Source organism: Coregonus clupeaformis, chromosome 33 (genome assembly GCF_020615455.1).
Source record: "Coregonus clupeaformis isolate EN_2021a chromosome 33, ASM2061545v1, whole genome shotgun sequence".
NCBI lineage: Eukaryota > Metazoa > Chordata > Actinopteri > Salmoniformes > Salmonidae > Coregonus > Coregonus clupeaformis.
The window spans coordinates 5,452,692-5,471,228 of NC_059224.1; the positions used below are offsets into that span (position 1 = coordinate 5,452,692).

At 46.6% G+C, this 18,537-nt stretch overlaps 1 protein-coding gene across 1 annotated transcript; it reads right to left on the reverse strand.

Annotated features, from left to right (window-relative positions):
* Window positions 1-48: 48 nt before the first annotated feature.
* LOC121548542 (cleavage and polyadenylation specificity factor subunit 2) lies at window positions 49-18,474 on the reverse strand. Its single transcript, XM_041860010.1, has 15 exons — window positions 18,342-18,474; window positions 17,831-17,996; window positions 17,398-17,557; window positions 16,967-17,072; window positions 16,595-16,724; window positions 14,380-14,495; window positions 13,976-14,163; window positions 8,247-8,537; window positions 7,951-8,051; window positions 7,428-7,631; window positions 6,817-6,972; window positions 6,280-6,502; window positions 5,476-5,799; window positions 2,970-3,104; window positions 49-674 (listed from the first exon to the last, which is right to left on the reverse strand). Exons 2-15 carry the CDS (start codon window positions 17,977-17,979, stop codon window positions 582-584), a joined length of 2,376 nt encoding a protein of 791 aa, XP_041715944.1. The 5' UTR covers window positions 17,980-17,996; window positions 18,342-18,474; the 3' UTR covers window positions 49-581.
* Window positions 18,475-18,537: the final 63 nt, after the last annotated feature.

An 18,537-nucleotide genomic window follows, 5' to 3' on the forward strand; every position in this document is an offset into this window, starting at 1 on the left:
GCAATTCTTAGACTTGCTTTCAATGAGAATTACAGATCTAAAACTTCAATTTCTATGTGAATTTGGTCGGGTCGCCCCGAAAAGTTACATATTGCAGCTTTAATGAGAAACAAAAAAAACAGATACACTGATAAACCATTCCAGCCTATGTGGAACGATGTTGGGACTCTCCAGTGGTGATCTTTCGCCTCGCCAGCCAGTCTAGTCCAGAGCCGAGGGGGCTTGAGGAGAGGTAAAAATGACCCTAAGGGTTATCGTTCATTCGCACATCATGTGTTCGCATCAAGAGGTCACTCCAGAAGAGCCCATCTGTCTCTCACTGCGGGGGGGAAAGACGCACAACAAACATAACAGTAAACAGATTTTTAAAGGGGGGAAAAAAGGACAAATCAACATTGCGGTTGGAAGTCAAACAGCTGGAGAGACTCCGGAGGGGAGCTCAGGTAGCCTGTGTGTGGAGAACACCTAGAACCCCGTGGTCCTCTGGGTAATAGTCCTCTCTCCTCTCCATCCTTTCTCCTCCTAACGGAATGTCTGTGTGATACTGTCATGGCTGACACCATCTCTGCTCCTCCTCTCTCCTACAGCACAGCATACTGCTGATAGAGCAGCTCACGTATCTTATAGTAGTCATCACATAGGCATCCCTCCAGGCCGATGCGCCCAGCCTCCGTCTGTACAGGAGAGGAGAGGAGAAAAGGGTTAGAGGGGTCACAAGTAGACGCGAAATGGAGATTGAGTGGTGCTGACTTTTGTACACAAACAGAAATGGTTTGTTGGCACATAGGTTAAAGTCTTGGCTCTTCAGACTGCATACTGCTAATCGCCAACTCTGAATAAAATTGATGGTGTCGTTTCCGCGTCATCGTTCCTTCCCCAGAGCATTCTTGTAAATAAATAAGAATTGCTTTTCAATTAAATTCAAGTTAGATACAGTGGGGAGAACAAGTATTTGATACACTGCCGATTTTGCAGGTTTTCCTACTTACAAAGCATGTAGAGGTCTGTAATTTTTATCATAGGTACACTTCAACTGTGAGAGACGGAATTTAAAACAAAAATCCAGAAAATCACATTGTATGATTTTTAAGTAATTAATTTGCATTTTATTGCATGACATAAGTATTTGATACATCAGAAAAGCAGAACTTAATATTTGGTACAGAAACCTTTGTTTGCAATTACAGAGATCATACGTTTCCTGTAGGTCTTGACCAGGTTTGCACACACTGCAGCAGGGATTTTGGCCCACTCCTCCATACAGACCTTCTCCAGATCCTTCAGGTTTCGGGGGCTGTCGCTGGGCAATACGGACTTTCAGCTCCCCTCCAAAGATTTTCTATTGGGTTCAGGTCTGGAGACTGGCTAGGCCACTCCAGGACCTTGAGATGCTTCTTACGGAGCCACTCCTTAGTTGCCCTGGCTGTGTGTTTCGGGGTCGTTGTCATGCTGGAAGACCCAGCCACGACCCATCTTCAATGCTCTTACTGAGGGAAGGAGGTTGTTGGCCAAGATCTCGCGATACATGGCTCCCATCCATCCTCCCCTCAATACGGTGCAGTCGTCCTGTCCCCTTTGCAGAAAAGCATCCCCAAAGAATGATGTTTCCACCTCCATGCTTCACGGTTGGGATGGTGTTCTTGGGGTTGTACTCATCCTTCTTCTTCCTCCAAACACGGCGAGTGGAGTTTAGACCAAAAAGCTCTATTTTTGTCTCATCAGATCACATGACCTTCTCCCATTCCTCCTCTGGATCATCCAGATGGTCATTGGCAAATTTCAGACAGCCTGGACATGCGCTGGCTTGAGCAGGGGGACCTTGCGTGCGCTGCAGGATTTTAATCCATGACGGCGTAGTGTGTTACTAATGGTTTTCTTTGAGACTGTGGTCCCAGCTCTCTTCAGGTCATTGACCAGGTCCTGCCGTGTAGTTCTGGGCTGATCCGTCACCTTCCTCATGATCATTGATGTCCCACGAGGTGAGATCTTGCATGGAGCCCCAGACCGAGGGTGATTGACTGTCATCTTGAACTTCTTCCATTTTCTAATAATTGCGCCAACAGTTGTTGCCTTCTCACCATGCTGCTTGCCTATTGTCCTGTAGCCCATCCCAGCCTTGTGCAGGTCTACAATTTTATCCCTGATGTCCTTACACAGCTCTCTGGTCTTGGCCATTGTGGAGAGGTTGGAGTCTGTTTGATTGAGTGTGTGGACAGGTGTCTTTTATACAGGTAACGAGTTCAAACAGGTGCAGTTAATACAGGTAATGAAAAAGAAAAAGAAAAACTAACAGGTCTGTGAGAGCCGGAATTCTTACTGGTTGGTAGGTGATCAAATACTTATGTCATGCAATAAAATGCAAATTAATTATTTAAAAATCATACAATGTGATTTTCTGGATTTTTGTTTTAGATTCCGTCTCTCACAGTGAAGTGTACCTATGATAAAAATTACAGACCTCTACATGCTTTGTAAGTAGGAAAACCTGCAAAAATCGGCAGTGTATCAAATACTTGTTCTCCCCACTGTATATATACAATAGGTCATTTTGTTGACAAACAGGCCACCCCATGCACCCTTTGGGTTTATTTACCCTTTCTCATGTAGCAGGTCAGGGAAGGGGTTGGCTTATGCTGTCAGAGAGCTGAATGGAAGGAGCCTTGGCTAGTGCGAGCTGGAACGGCTCATAGGAGCAGGAGCCTATCTCCTATTTGTGTAGCGTGGCAGCTTGATGTTCATGTACACCCCCTGGACAGGACGCTAGTCTATCACAGGGCCTTACCCCCAATCTATCTCCTTAATGCTGAGTGCCAAGCAGAGACTTTGGTATGACTCGGCCGAGGATCGAACTCCCAACCTCAGGGCAGACACTAACCACAAGGCCACTGAGTTGGTGCAGAATGAACACAGAGCTGAATGAATAACCATACTGTGTGTTGGGGGGGGTGACAGACGGATGGAAAACTCACCCTGCGGACAGCCACCATGTTGTTACACACCAGCACTCCTCCCACAAACTCAGCCTGAATGCCCTCCCTCAGCAGCACCTGCTTGAAGTCGGACAGGCGCGGCTCGTTGATAAACACTGACTGGTGGCCTGGGATCTGTGAGTTAGACAGGGTGTGCATGGTTTAGAACCACATCTTTCTATACACCTGATCCCAGACCATTGGGACTCTGTGGAACTAAAACCATACAGTCGCTATACATCAGAGGTGAGTTTAACAAGGCTTCTGTTTGCGGCGAACATGTTACTTAGTAACAATTTCAGTTGAACGATTTGAATGGATATTCCAAAATGTTATGGTAAAACATTGAACAGCACATTTTTTGTAAGGATTACTGTGGCATTTTACAGGCAATAATCAAACTGTAAATCACTTTGCTATTACTTATACATGACTACATGATTATTTGTAACGGCAGTTTAGACCAGAAACAGACACGTTTGTCGCACACTACCGTCTCAAAAAATAAAACGCAACATGCAACAATTTCAAAGATTTTACTGAGTTACAGTTTATATGAGGAAATCAGTCAATTGAAATAAATTCATTAGGCCCTAATCTATGGATTTCACGACTGGGAATACAGATATGAATCTGTTGGTCACAGATATGTAAAAAAAAAAATGGGCCTCAGGATTTTGTCACGGTATTCCTGTGCATTCAAATTGCCATCGATACAATGCAATTGTGTTCGTTGTCCGTAGCTTATGCCTGCCCATACCATAACCCCACCGCCACCATGGGGCACTCTTCACAACGTTGACATCAGCAAACCGGTTGGACATTGAAGGTAGCTTATGGTAAACATTGTTGGAGGTGGCTTATGGTAGAGAAATTTACATTCAATTCTCTGGCAACAGCTCTGGTGGACAATCATCCTGCAGTCAGCATGCCACTTGCACACTCCCTCAAAACTTGAGAAATCTGTGGCATTGTGTTGTAACAAAACTGCACATTTTAGAGTGTCCTTTTATTGTCCCCAGCACAGGGTGCACCTGTGTAATGATCATGCTGTTTAATCAGCTTCTTGATATGTCACACCTGTCAGGTGGATGGATTATCTTGGCAAAGGAGAAATGCTCACTAAGAGGGATGTAAACAAATTTGTGAGAGGAATAAGCTTTTTGTGCGTATGGAATATTTCTGGAATCTTTTATTTCAGCTCATGAAACATGGGCCCAACATTTACATGTTGCGTTTATATTTTTGCTCAGTGTAAATGGAATATGTTAGCTAACGTTTGCAAACTATTTCCCTTGTTGAATGCACCTCTGATCTTAGATCAGTTGGACTGAATGCACTCTGTGGAACAACAAACATACAGTTAATATACTGGTAAATCTGATCTCACATCAGTTTGACTCTCTGTGGATAAGTGCAACCACAACTACACAGCTTCTGATCTCATTAGTTTTGACCATATTATAATTAATTCATTTTGAAATATGGAAATCAAAATTTGGTTGATCACAATGTTTACCATAACATTTTCACCTTAGTTTTGGTAAAGATTAAGATGCTGAAGATGTATTGACATCTGTGCACTCCCTTCTCTCTCTTGCTGAATTAACCACAGGCTAGCTTCCTTCCTGTCCATTCTGCTGCTCTCTGTGTCTATTCTCCTATTGTTCTCTGTTTACCAACAAGGTGAACCCATCATTTCCCCCTCTGAATAAAAAAGTCCTGGGATCAACTCTGTTGTCTCTCTCTCCCCCTGGGGGCCAGCTCTCCCTCTGGGGCCAGCGCTCTCTCTCCCTCTCCCCCGGGGCCAGCGCTCTCTCTCCCTCTCCCCCGGGGCCAGCGCTCTCTCTCCCTCTCCCCCGGGGCCAGCGCTCCCTCTCCCTCTCCCTTGGGGGCCAGCTCTCCCTCTGGGGCCAGCGCTCTCTCTCCCTCTCCCTCGGGGCCAGCGCTCTCTCTCCCTCTCCCCCGGGGCCAGCGCTCTCTCTTCCTCTCCCCCGGGGCCAGCGCTCCCTCTCCCTCTCCCTCTCCCCTGGGGCCAGCGCTCCCTCTCCCCCGGGGCCAGCGCTCCCTCTCCCTCTCCCCCGGGGCCAGCGCTCCACTCCCCCGGGACCAGCGCTCCCTCTCCCCCGGGGCCAGCGCTCTCTCTCCCTCTCCCCTGGGGCCAGCGCTCTCTCTCCCTCTCCCTCTCCCCCGGGGCCAGCGCTCCCTCTCCCTCTCCCTCGAGGCCAGCGCTCCCTCTCCCTCTTCCCCGGGGCCAGCGCTCCCTCTCCCTCGGGGCCAGCGCTCTCTCCCCCCGGGGTCAGCGCCCTCTCCCTCTCCCCGGGGCCAGCGCTCTCTCTCCCTCTCCCCATGGGGCCAGCGCTCTCTCTCCCTCTCCCCATGGGGCCAGCGCTCTCTCTCCCTCTCCCTCGGGGGCCAGCGCTCTCTCTCCCTCTCCCCATGGGGCCAGCGCTCTCTCTCCCTCTCCCCATGGGGCCAGCGCTCTCTCTCGCTTGCTCTCTCTCACCTCGTGGGCGGGCAGGGGCTCCAGGGTGGGGATGACATCACTCTCCTCTGACGGCTCGCGCACGTCCTCGCCAAACAACGTCTTCATGGCGCGCTGCTGTGCAACCACGCTATGGTCCGTTGTGGCGTGGTCAGCAGGGGTCACGTCCATGGCCAGCTCGCTGTCTTCCACAACCTCCTCGCCTTTCACTACGCCCTCCTCGGGCAGCACGCCTGTGTCCACCTTGACCACACGCATGTCAAGTACACCGTCGATCCACGCCAGCTCTGTGTCCTTGGCGCGGCAGAACTGCAGCGAGCTCACCAGTGAGTCTTTCAATCGCACCTGGGGAAGAAGAATACAACATCTTATGTACATACGACAGAAAGTGGTTAAGCTCAACGTTTACATGTTTCTATACGTTTCTGCACACAAATAAACTGCTCCTGTAGCTCAGTTGGTAAAGCATGGTGCTTGCAACGCCAAGATAGTGGGTTTGATTCCCGGGACCACCCATACGTAATATTTATGCACGCCTGACTGGAAGTCACTTTGGATAAAAGCGTCTGCTAAATGGCATATATTATAATATTATTATAAACCTTATACACAATTGATCCATTGTCTGGTCCAGAATTCTAAGATGGCTTGACCTGGGTTTGATTAGTTACAGTAACAGTTACTAAAGCACATCAACTTTCTGACTGGTGAATTGTGATAACATAAAAATATATATCAATGGTTCAATTATTCACAGGGCATTAGTAAAAAAAAATCTGTCAAAAAATATCCTGCATGAGCATGGACTTATGTATGACATTCTACCTGGTAGATGTGTGTCTCACTGGTGGCGTCTACAGTCTCCTGCAGCTTCGGCGTGTAGACCTTGATGTCCTTGGTGAAGGCCTTGCAGGACTCGGCCAGGTCCAGGCTGGCCTCGGGGGGCCCGTGCACGATCACCAGCTGCCGCGGCTTCATCTGGTTAATGATCTTCTTGATGGAGTCGCCGTCCGAGCGGCCCTCGTAGTCGATGTACGTCACTCTAGCTCTGCACAGGAAGATCAGACCAGAATTGATCATTTCTCAATATTTCAAATATGCATTATTAAGATAAAACTTGTGTCAAAACAATTATTTATAGGATCATATTAGAAAAAGATAATAAGGCACTATTCATATTTTGCGCAAATAAAAAAATACTTTATAGTCTTGGCATGTCCACAAGTATAATTAAAATCACAAACGTACATTTTTCCGCAATATGCCTTCCTTGTAAGTCATTAGAATATATATCAGAATGATTTTTGCAGTGAGAGTCTCTGAATACGTCTGCTCTACATTTAGGTGGGTGGGCCCACTTACTTGATCTCTAGGTTCTCTGTAGTGGAGGTACACTTGGTGGGTACTTTGGATGAGGAGTCTTGGTCCATGGGTTCGTCCCCGTTGGCCATGCCCGACTCCAGCTTGTTCTTCTCCTCCTCTGTGGCCTGGAGCTCTGGTACCAGGAAGTCCTCCGGTCTGGAGACAGACAGTCATTAGTACCTTATTGTGTGACCTCATCTGGAGCTGCTACAACAACAAATCCAATGCATAGCTAGAGCTCATTATCCAAAAGGATTTCATGTTTCGATTTTCTATGTTTCTACGTTACCTGATCTCTCCATAATACTAGTACACTGACTACAGTACCTGATCTCTCCATAATACTAGTTCACTGACTCCAGTACCTGATGATCGCTCCATAATACTAGTTCACTGACTCCAGAACCTGATGATCGCTCCATAATACTAGTTCACTGACTCCAGAACCTGATGATCGCTCCATAATACTAGTTCACTGACTCCAGAACCTGATGATCGCTCCATAATACTAGTTCACTGACTCCAGAACCTGATGATCGCTCCATAATACTAGTTCACTGACTCCAGAACCTGATGATCGCTCCATAATACTACTTCACTGACTCCAGTACCTGATGATCTCCCCGTACTCGTCCCATTTGACCCTCTCCTCGTGGGTGGGGAACATGGGGTAGGACTTCTTGGCCTGTTTGAAGAAGCTGCCCTTGCGGACGCCGTCTCCCTTCATCATGAGGTCGTGGTGTTTGGTCTTCACTACCGCTGGCAGCTCCAGGTCATCCTCCATGTCGCTCTCGTCACTCGAGTCCAAGTCCACCCTGAGATAGACACAAATATATTAGACACGCACAATCTCGCTGTGTTTTGTCACCACAAAGACAAACACATCTTCATTCATGGACACCAACTGTGCTGTTATGTGGTGGTCTCACCTAGTTACCTTAAAATGGATGCACTGTTAGTTGCTCTGTATAAGAGCGTCTACTAAATGACTGAAATTAAATTTGTGCGCACACATACAAACACACAGAAAACAGCTAAACAATACCACTAACCCACCTGGAAGAATATTATTCACAGTGCTGTAGTATTGTAAATATGAACAGGCCAGAAATAAAGAAAGTGTCAGTGACTCACTCTTTTTCTTCTTCAAGTTTTTTGGCAGCTTCCTTCTTCATTCTCTCTTTCTCCAGGTATTCTTCCAGCTCCCTGCCTTCCAGCTTCACCCGTTTCCTAATCTGTCAACATGACAAGGAAAATAAATGAAGGGGAAGGGGGGCGTTGAGAAAGCCAGTGTGACACATCAAGCTGTTTCCACGCTTGAGTTGAGACAGGAAGAGCCATATGGACACGCTGCACTAAAACAGATCAATCCAAAACTCTGAGCCAACATGGCCGCTCTTCTTCCCTAAAGCCTTCTCTTATAGTTTCACCTCCAGGTCCAGCATCTTCTCCCCGGGGTTGTCGATGAGGTAGCGGCCCAGGGTGCCAGGTGTGGTACGGTAGGTAAGGATCACAGAGTTCTTGGCGTCCTGACACCATTGGATGAAGAGCTCGCGGGAGAAGCCAGACTCCAGGTCGGGCTGGCTGCAGAGCACCACCTTGGGGCTGGGCACGCGGGCCAGGTCGGCCAGGCTGTGGCAGAGGGACAGGTGGCGGAACTGGAAGGGGTTGTTGCGCTTGTCTTCGAAGCAGCGCATCAGCTTGTCACTCATCCACTCCACCTGTAGGGGAGAGTATAACAGAGTCACACCTATTACAATGACAGAGTGATGCGACACAGACTGTTTGGGCTACCGTTTGTGACATGCTACATTTTGCGAAAAATATTAATTCCATGCCACAAAATGCAAACATTTTACTATCTTTCAAAAGACACAGCATGTTACAAATGTGTTACAAATGAAACCCCATATGAATGAGTAGTGAGCACAATTGAAAAGTGAATATAAGCACACATATGTTCACTACCGCTCAAAAGTTTGGGGTCACTTAGAAATGTCCTTGTTTTCCATGAAAACATACATTAAATGAGTTTGAATAGGAAATATAGCAAAATGCATAGGAAAATGTAGTCATTGACAAGGTTAGAAATAATGATTTTTAAATATAAATAATAATTGTGTCCTTCAAGCTTTCGTCAAAGAATCCTCCATTTGCAGCAATTACAGCCTTGCAGATCTTTGGCATTCTAGATGTCAATTTGTTGACGCAATCTGAAGAGATTTCACCCCATGCTTCCTGAAGCACCTCCCACAAGTTGGATTGGCTTGATGGGCACTTCTTACGTACCACACGGTCAAGCTGCTCCCAAAACAGCTCAATAGGGTTGAGATCCGGTGACTGTGCTGGCCACTCCATTATGGACAGAATACAAGCTGACTGCTTCTTCCCTAAATAGTTATTGAATAGTTTGGAGCTGTGCTTTGGGTCATTGTCCTGTTGTAGGAGGAAATTGGCTGGAGTGATAGCCTTCCTTCTTCAAGATCCCTTTTACCCTGTACAAATCTCCCACTTTACCACCACCAAAGCACCCCCAGACCATCACATTGCCTCCACCATGCTTGACAGATGGCATCAAGCACTCCTCCAGCATCTTTTCATTTGGTCTGCGTCTCACAAATGTTCTTCTTTGTTATCCGAACACCTCAAACTTCGATTCGTCTGTCCATAACACTTTTTTCCAATCTTCCTCTGTCCAGTGTCTATGTTCTTTGGCCCATCTTAATATTTTCTTTTTATTGGCCAGTCTGAGATATGGCTTTTTCTTTGCAACTCTGCCTAGAAGGTCAGCATCCCGGAGTCGCCTCTTCACTGTTGATGTTGAGACTGGTGTTTTGCGGGTACTATTTAATGAAGCTGCCAGTTGAGGACCTGTGAGGCGTCTGTTTCTCAAACTAGACACTATTGTATTTGTCCTCTTGCTCAGTTGTGCACAGGGGCTTCCCACTCCTCTTTCTATTCTGGTTAGAGCCAGTTTGCGCTGTTCTGTAAAGGGAGTAGTACACAGCGTTGTACGAGATCTTCAGTTTCTTGGCAATTTCTCGCATGGAATAGCCTTCATTTCTCAGAACAAGAATAGACTGACGAGTTTCAGAAGAAAGTTATTTGTTTCTGGCCATTTTGAGCCTGTAATCGAACCCACAATTGCTGATGTTCCAGATACTCAACTAGTCTCAAGAAGGCCAGTTTTATTGCTTCTTTAATCAGCACAACAGTTTTCAGCTGTGCTAACAGAATTGCAAAAGGGTTTTCTAATGATCAATTAGCCTTTAAAAATGATAAACTTCGATTAGCAAACACAACGTGTCATTGGAACACAGGACAGATGGTTGCTGATAATGGGCCTCTGTACGCCTATGTAGATATTCCATTAAATCAGCGGTTTCCAGCTACAATAGCCATTTACAACATTAACAATGTCTACACTGTATTTCGGATCAATTTGATGTTATTTTAAATCGATAAAAAAATTGATTTTCTTTCGAAAACAAGGACATTTCTAAGTGACCCAAAACTTTTGAACAGAAGTGTATATGGTACTGGACCTGGGGAAAAACATTTGAGATCTTTCAAATACTTTTTAGCTGTGCTCGCTTGAGCTCGCATGATGCAACTGAACCAATGCAAATCCCACCCATCTGGCACTCCAGGAAGCTGAAGCACACACTCAGATTTGTCTGGTACTGTATGGTCATGTTGACGACGGACTCGCTCAAGCTGTCAGGACTAACCCACAACGTTAGACACGGACACGAATGATCTGCTTGGCGTGTTGACACACTGGTGGTTTGTTGTGGCCGAGTATTGGTGCTAAACCGTGTTGTTGGAGTCCGGCATGCTAGCTGGCTGTGGCGTCTTATGACTAGGTGCCCTGGACAATTTTCACGGAAGAATACTGTACCATGTTAGCTAGCTGAATAAACTAAGTTAGTCTATTCCTAGAAAACATTGAACCGCTGTAGTTTACAACAATTATAGTTTCTGAGGTGGAAGTTGGGAGAGTTATATTTGGGTGTTGTGGTGAGGGAGGCCCCGCTCTCTCCTTTTCCAGATGTTTAGTTAATTTCATTCCGATCTCCTTTGCATTATTGTAGCCATTTTCTGTAGCCTGTCAACTATGCCTCTGTCTATCCCTGTTCTCTCCTCTCCGCACAGGCTATACAAACGCCTCACACCGCGTGGCTCCTGCCTCTCTAACCTGGTGGTCCCTGCACGCACCACCCATGTGGAGTTCCACGTCTCAGGCAGCCTCTGGAACTGCCGTTCTGCTGACAACAAGGCAGAGTTCATCTCAGCCTATACTACCCTCCAGTCCCTCGACTTCTTGGCGTTGACGGAAACATGGATTACCACTGAAAACACTGCTACTCCTACTGCTCTCTCCTCGTCTGACCATGTGTTCTCGCATACCCCGAGAGCATCTGGTCAGCGGGGTGGTGGCACAGGAATCCTCATCTCTCCCAAGTGGACATTTTCTATTTTTCCCCTGACCCATTTGTCTATCTCCTCATTTGAATTCCATGCTGTCACAGTCACTAGCCCATTCAAGCTTAAAATCCTTATAATTTATCGCCCTCCAGGTTCCCTTGGAGAGTTCATCAATGAGCTTGACGCCTTGACAAGTTCCTTTCCTGAGGATGGCTCACCCCTCACAGTTCTGGGGGACTTTAACCTCCCTACGTCTACCTTTGACTCATTTCTCTCTGCCTCCTTCTTTCCACTCCTCTCCTGACCTCACCCTCTCACCGTCCCCCCCTACTCACAAGGCAGGCAATACGCTTGACCTCATCTTTACTGGATGCTGTTCTTCTACTAATCTCACTGCAACTCCCCTCCATGTCTCCGACCACTACTTTGTATCCTTTTCTCTCTCGCTCTCCTCCAACACTACTCACTCTGCCCCTACTCAGATGGTAATTCACCGTCGCAACCTTCGCTCTCTCTCTCCCGCTACTCTCTCCTCTTCCATCCTATCATCTCTTCCCTCTGCTCAATCCTTCTCCCTCCAATCTCCTGATTCTGCCTCCTCAACCCTCCACTCATCCCTTTCTGCATCCTTTGACTCTCTATGTCCCCTATCCTCCCGGCCGGCTCGGTCCTCCCCTCCAGCTCCGTGGCTTGATGACTCATTGCGAGCTCACAGAACAGGAAATGGAGGAAAACTAGACTCCCTGCGGACCTGGCATCTTTTCACTCCCTCCTCTCTACATTTTCTTCATCTGTTTCTGCTGCTAAAGCCACTTTCTACCACTCTAAATTCCAAGCATCTGCCTCTAACCCTAGGAAGCTCTTTTCCACCTTCTCCTCCCTGCTGAATCCCCCTCCTCCCTCTCTGTGGATGACTTCGTCAACCATTTTGAAAAGAAGGTTGACGACATCCGATCCTCGTTTGTTAAGTCAAATGACACTGCTGGTCCTGCTCACACTGCCCTACCCTATGCTTTGACTTCTTTCTCCCCTCTCTCTCCAGATAAAATCTTGCGACTTGTGACGGCCGGCCGCCCAACAACCTGCCCGCTTGACCCTATCCCCTCCTCTCTTCTCCAGACCATCTCCGGTGACCTTCTTCCTTACCTCACCTCGCTCATCAACTCATCCTTGACCGCTGGCTATGTCCCTTCCGTCTTCAAGAGAGCGAGAGTTGCACCCCTTCTCAAAAAACCAACACTCGATCCCTCTGATGTCAACAACTACAGACCAGTATCCCTTCTTTCTTTTCTCTCCAAAACCCTTGAGCGTGCCGTCTTTAGCCAACTCTCTTGCTATCTCTCTCAGAATGACCTTCTTGATCCAAACCAGTCAGGTTTCAAGACTGGTCATTCAACTGAGACTGCTCTTCTCTGGGGCACGGAGGCTCTCCGCACTGCTAAAGCTAACTCTCTCTCCTCTGCTCTTGTCCTTCTAGACCTGTCTGCTGCCTTTGATACTGTGAACCATCAGATCCTCCACTCCACCCTCTCCGAGCTGGGCATCTCCGGCGCAGCTCACTCTTGGATTGCGTCCTACCTGACCGGTCCCTCCTACCAAGTGGCGTGGCGAGAAGCTGTCTCCGCACCACATGCTCTCACCACTGGTGTCCCCCAGGGCTCAGTTCTAGGCCCTCTCCTATTCCCGCTATACACCAAGTCACTTGGCTCTGTCATATCCTCACATGGCCTCTCCTATCATTGCTACGCAGACGACACACAACTAATCTTCTCCTTTCTGATAACCAGGTGGCGAATCGCATCTCTGCATGTCTGGCAGACATATCAGTGTGGATGACGGATCACCACCTCAAGCTGAACCTTGGCAAGACGGAGCTGCTCTTCCTCCCGGGGAAGGACTGCCCGTTCCATGATCTCGCCATCACGGTTGACAACTCCGTTGTGTCCTCCTCCCAGAGTGCGAAGAGCCTTGGCGTGACCCTGGACAACACCATGTCGTTCTCCGCTAACATCAAGGCGGTGACCCTATCCTGTAGGTTCATGCTCTACAACATTCGGAGAGTACGACCCTGCCTTACACAGGAAGCAGCACAGGTCCTAATCCAGGCACTTGTCATCTCCAGTCTGGATTACTGCAACTCGCTGTTGGCTGGGCTCCCTGCCTGTGCCATTAAACCCCTACAACTCATCCAGAATGCCGCAGACGTCTGGTGTTCAACCTTCCCAAGTTCTCTCACGTCACCTCGCTCCTCCGCACACTCCACTGGCTTCCAGTTGAAGCTTGCATCTGCTACAAGACCATGGTGCTTGCCTACGGAGCTGTGAGGGGAACGGCACCTCAGTACCTTCAGGCTCTGATCAGTCCCTACACCCAAACGAGGGCATTGCTTTCATCCACCTCTGGCCTGCTGGCCCCCCTACCTCTGCGGAAGCACAGTTCCCGCTCAGCCCAGTCAAAACTGTCGCTGCTCTGGCACCCCAATGGTGGAACAAGCTCCCTCACAACGCCAGGACAGCGGAGTCACTCACCACCTTCCGGAGACACTTGAAACCCCACCTCTTTAAGGAATACCTGGGATAGGATAAAGTAATCCTTCTACCCCCAAAAAAAACTTTGTAAAGTGGTTATCCCACTGGCTATAAGGTGAATGTACCAATTTGTAAGTCGCTCTGGATAAGAGCGTCTGCTAAATGACGTAAATGTCATGAAAGGGTATGTGTGATGCTCAGACCTGAGACTTGGAGAACTCCACCACGTTGTAGCTGACGTTGTTGAGCAGGGCCAGAGAGTAGACCCCCAGCCCAGCGTCCTTCGTCCTCCAGATCTGGTCCAGCAGCTGAGCGAGTTCCAGCACACGGCCTGCCGTATCCACCGCGATCAGCACGTTGCCGTCGCCGCGTAGGGTCTCCATCACATTGGCTGAAGGGGGGGGGGGCGGACGGACGATTGGCCAATCAGTATTTTTTTAAAGATTCAACCGATAGGTATTACTGTAGCCTGGTCCCAGATCTCTTTGTGTTGTCTGGCCAACTCCGCTGGTCATGACGTGCCAGTGACCACAAGAGTTGGTAAGACAGCACAAACATATCTGTGACCAGGCTAGGATTGCAGATGATTGAGTGTTGATTAACTTACTAAGGAGCTGCTCGTCCCTTTGCTTGCGACGCGGCTGCACGTATGTAGCATTGAAGGAGTCTGTGATGAGGAGGGAGGGACGACTCACCGACTCCAACGTACACCCATTCAGGTGGCTGGAGAAAAGAAACAGAAAACACTAACCATCTTTCCCCCTCTCCTCTAGCCAATAGAACATACAAAATACGGCCAACAAATTGGTGACGAGGTAACATTAAGAAAGTCTAAAAATACATTTCAGCAGCTACAATACATGCTCTTTCCCTCTCTCATCTCTCTCTCACACATCTCTCTCACTCTACTCATCTCTATCACTTTTCACAACTCTCTCCTTCTCTCTACTCACATCTCTCTCTTTCTATCCCCTCTACTCACATCTCTCCTCTCACATCTCGAGTGTTTGTTTAATAGCCTACTGATTCCTTGCGGACCAAGCCTCACGCAACCACAACATGTCTGATAAACAATTTCACGAATTTGGCTGTTATTAATCTTTGCTATGCTGTAATAAAGGCTTTACACTTTTTTTTCGTTAGAACAGCCTCTCTGGTATTATTTATAATTTATTTTGTGTTGTTTACACTTCCAGATTGTTAGAAAAATAATATTATTAATAATAATCCTCCTTCTCCTTCTTATTGTTATTATTACTATTATTATTGTGATCATCATTACATCATTGTCATTATCATTAGTAGACTTAGTATAGCAGCCTTGTATAACCACCATCGAGCTGTAGGTTTAAGAGCGCATCCTGTTTAGACTTAATACTGTAACTTAGGCCTTTATTTCAATACTTATATAGGCTACTACTGTATCAATCAATAATTCATGTCATCACACAGCATGAGTCATTCATGACTTTAAATGCAATCAAGCATTTTAGTTTTAAAATAACAAAGCGACCCTTGAATAATTAGTAAATAAACCATTCCATGTTGGTAACTGCATTCACGAATGCATGCGACTGTTTTTAGTCTTTGCTGTAATAAAGGCTTTCCAAAAAAGTAATAAAACGTACAGACTCTACGGTACGCTTATTATTTATTTAGTGTTGTTCCAAAAGGTCAGAAAAATTATATTGTAATCTAACAGCACCTGTTTGGCACACATAATATGCACGCATCGCTTGATCCTTACCTTCTTTTTCTTGATCGCCAGTATTTTCCACAACTAGTCAAATTTATTCCACACATCTGACTTCCCCTTTACCTCCTGAGCAACCAGTAAACATTCCCCCGTTTCCAGTTTGTCACGTCATCTGCATCCATTTTGCTGTCACATGCGTTCCGGTGTTCAGAGTTTGTTATAACCAATTTATTAATGTGATTATGATATGCTATTAGGTCAGGCCCTATTGGTCACGTGCATGCGATGCATACATGTGTCACGTAAAGAGAGCAAGGATTGAGGAAATAGGGAATGTTTTTCCTAAACAAATGAGGGATTTCGTTAACAGAACTGTTCAGTCAGAAATGGCTGTAATTATTTTGCAGGTTCAGCAACACGGACAGCATGATAAACATGTTGATATGCTGTGGTGGTCACTGCAGCAGGGAGGAGAGAGACAACGGGTGCTAGTCACACAGTCACTCGCTGTCTTTTTTTTTTTAACACAGCACAGCAAGTCTGAGCCCAGCACAATCAAATAAATTGCAGTCGGACTCCCTCTAGTCATCTGTGCACTTAAAGCATCAGACAAGCTCAGTGCATATAGTTGATTTGATTAAAACACATAGGATGTGTCTATATATGGAAAAATATATATACACATGATTGTAAGTCGCTCTGGATAAGGGCGTCTGCTAAATGATGTATAAGTAAATGTAAAATCACATTTAGACCAATTGATTGGTCGAAAGAACAGACGACTCTCGGTCGACCAATATCTTGTTTTTTTAGGTCGGGGACGGCCCTACTCTCTTTCCCTTCTACTCACATCTACCTCTTCCCCTCTACTCACACCTCTCTTCCCCCTCTACTCACACTTCTCTTCCCCCTCTACTCACACTTCTCTTCCCCCTCTACTCACACCTCTCTTCCCCCTCTACTCACACCTCTCTTCCCCCTCTACTCACATCTCTCTTCCCCCTCTACTCACATCTCTCTTCCCCTCTACTCACATCTCTCTTCCCCTCTACTCACATCTCTCTTCCCCTCTACTCACATCTCTCTCCCTCTCTCTACTCACATCTCTCTCCCTCTCTCTACTCACATCTCTCTTTTGTGGTTGAAGTCCACAGCGTAAACAATCTCCTCCTCCCCATCCTTCACAATCTTCCAGATGGTCCCTCCAATCATGTGACCAGCAGGAAGTGGAGTGATGGACAGACCATGTCCTTTCCCTGTCAACAAAAAGTAGAAAGGTCAATTGAACCAGTGTTTTTTGCTAGAACAAAGAGATGAATAAAACAGGAGTCAATAGAAATTGGACAGACCATGTCCTTTCCCTGTCAAATAGGAAATATGGATTACTGTAGACCAGTGTTATGGTTTGAACAGATACAGTACATTACTCAGCAGGAGTCAATAGAAATTATATATTATAATTGAGTCATTATGTAACACTGATACATGGATTACTGACCTTTCAGGTTGACAATCTGGGAGTACTTCAACTGCTGGATTTTGTCGAAAGCGCAGTCCACATCATCCAGGGTGAACAGGTTGAAGTCCTCAGTGTTGTTGCGTGACTACCAAAACAACATATCACAATAGTGAGAATAGTTTTACAGTGCATTGTTACCTCTTGTACTTCCCCCCTTTTGGTTTTTGCCCTAGCACTACACAGCTGATTGAAATAATCATCAAGCTTAGATTATTTTAATCAGCTGTCTAGTGCTAGGACAAAAAACACAACGTGCACCCCTTGGGGTCCCCAGGACCGAGTTTGGGAGAGCTGGCATAGGACATTGCATACATCCCCTAGCCTGATCCCAGTTCTGTTTGTGCTGTCTTGCAGCGTTGGCAAGACAGCACAAACTGATCTGGGACCAGGTTAACACACCTCTGTCTCACCTGATACAGGTCATACATGAACATCTGACCCATCTTGTAGACGGGGATGGTGGCGTATATGGGGCAGTTGAGGCCCAGCTTGCCCACAGCGTAGGGCAGGGCCCCCAGGTGCAGGGGGTCGGGATGGGAGAGGAGCACCGCGTCGACCTGGTGGACATACCTGGAGAGGAGAAGGAATGGCCCGTTAGAGATCTGATTGACTGGGGAAAGTTCTAGTTGTTGACTTTAGGAGTCCATTCAATTAAGACTGTGGTGGGGATTTCTAGATAGCTTACATCAGAGATTCTCAATTCGTAACTCCAATAACATTTTGCCCTGCCCGATGTGTACCCAATCATTAGGCCTATGTTCTGAGTCTTCCCAAGTACTCCCTTTTGATATGCCAAATACACCATTGAGAACTACTGGCTTAGATTATGATGGGACTTTCTACCTTTTCATGGCATCAATGATGTCCATGGAAAAGCTCTCATCCCAGCCACAGTCCAGGAGGAAGCGGAACTCATCCACCTGCAGCAGGTAGCAGAGGGCAGACTCCTCCTGCACCCCTGACACAGCAGTCAGTTTGATAATAGACGTCATTTTCCTCAGTTATCATACTGCAGAGACATAGAACCATTAGTTAACAAGCTATTAACAAGATTATATTTTGAACCACTTTCACATGCAGCAATATGACTGAGGCATGCATGTATTGTAAACAGAAAAATGTAAACAGCCATGGTCCCTAAATGGTACGGACATGATACAACTTCACAGCAGTTTCAAGATTTACTAGCCATATTAACACTATTTATCATACAGGACTAACGTTAACTAGTTAAGAGATCCCAAGCTAAAGTCATTGTTAGCAGTCCCAGCTAGCTAACGTTAGCTAGCATGCTAAGTTTGCTAGCAGGCAAATGTTACTATTACAATGGGCAATAGACTAACGAGTAACATACCATCAAGTGCCATATACGTTTTAACTTCAACTGAGCAAAAAATTCAATAACATGAAGAGTCTAACGTTATAATATTATGACATTTTTAGCAACGATTGTCCACACTTCTTTCATCGAAGCAGACATGTTTGCCGCTAAAATGTCAAAGGTCACTGGGAGATACCATATAATCAGATTTATGGCGGCGTAAATATAA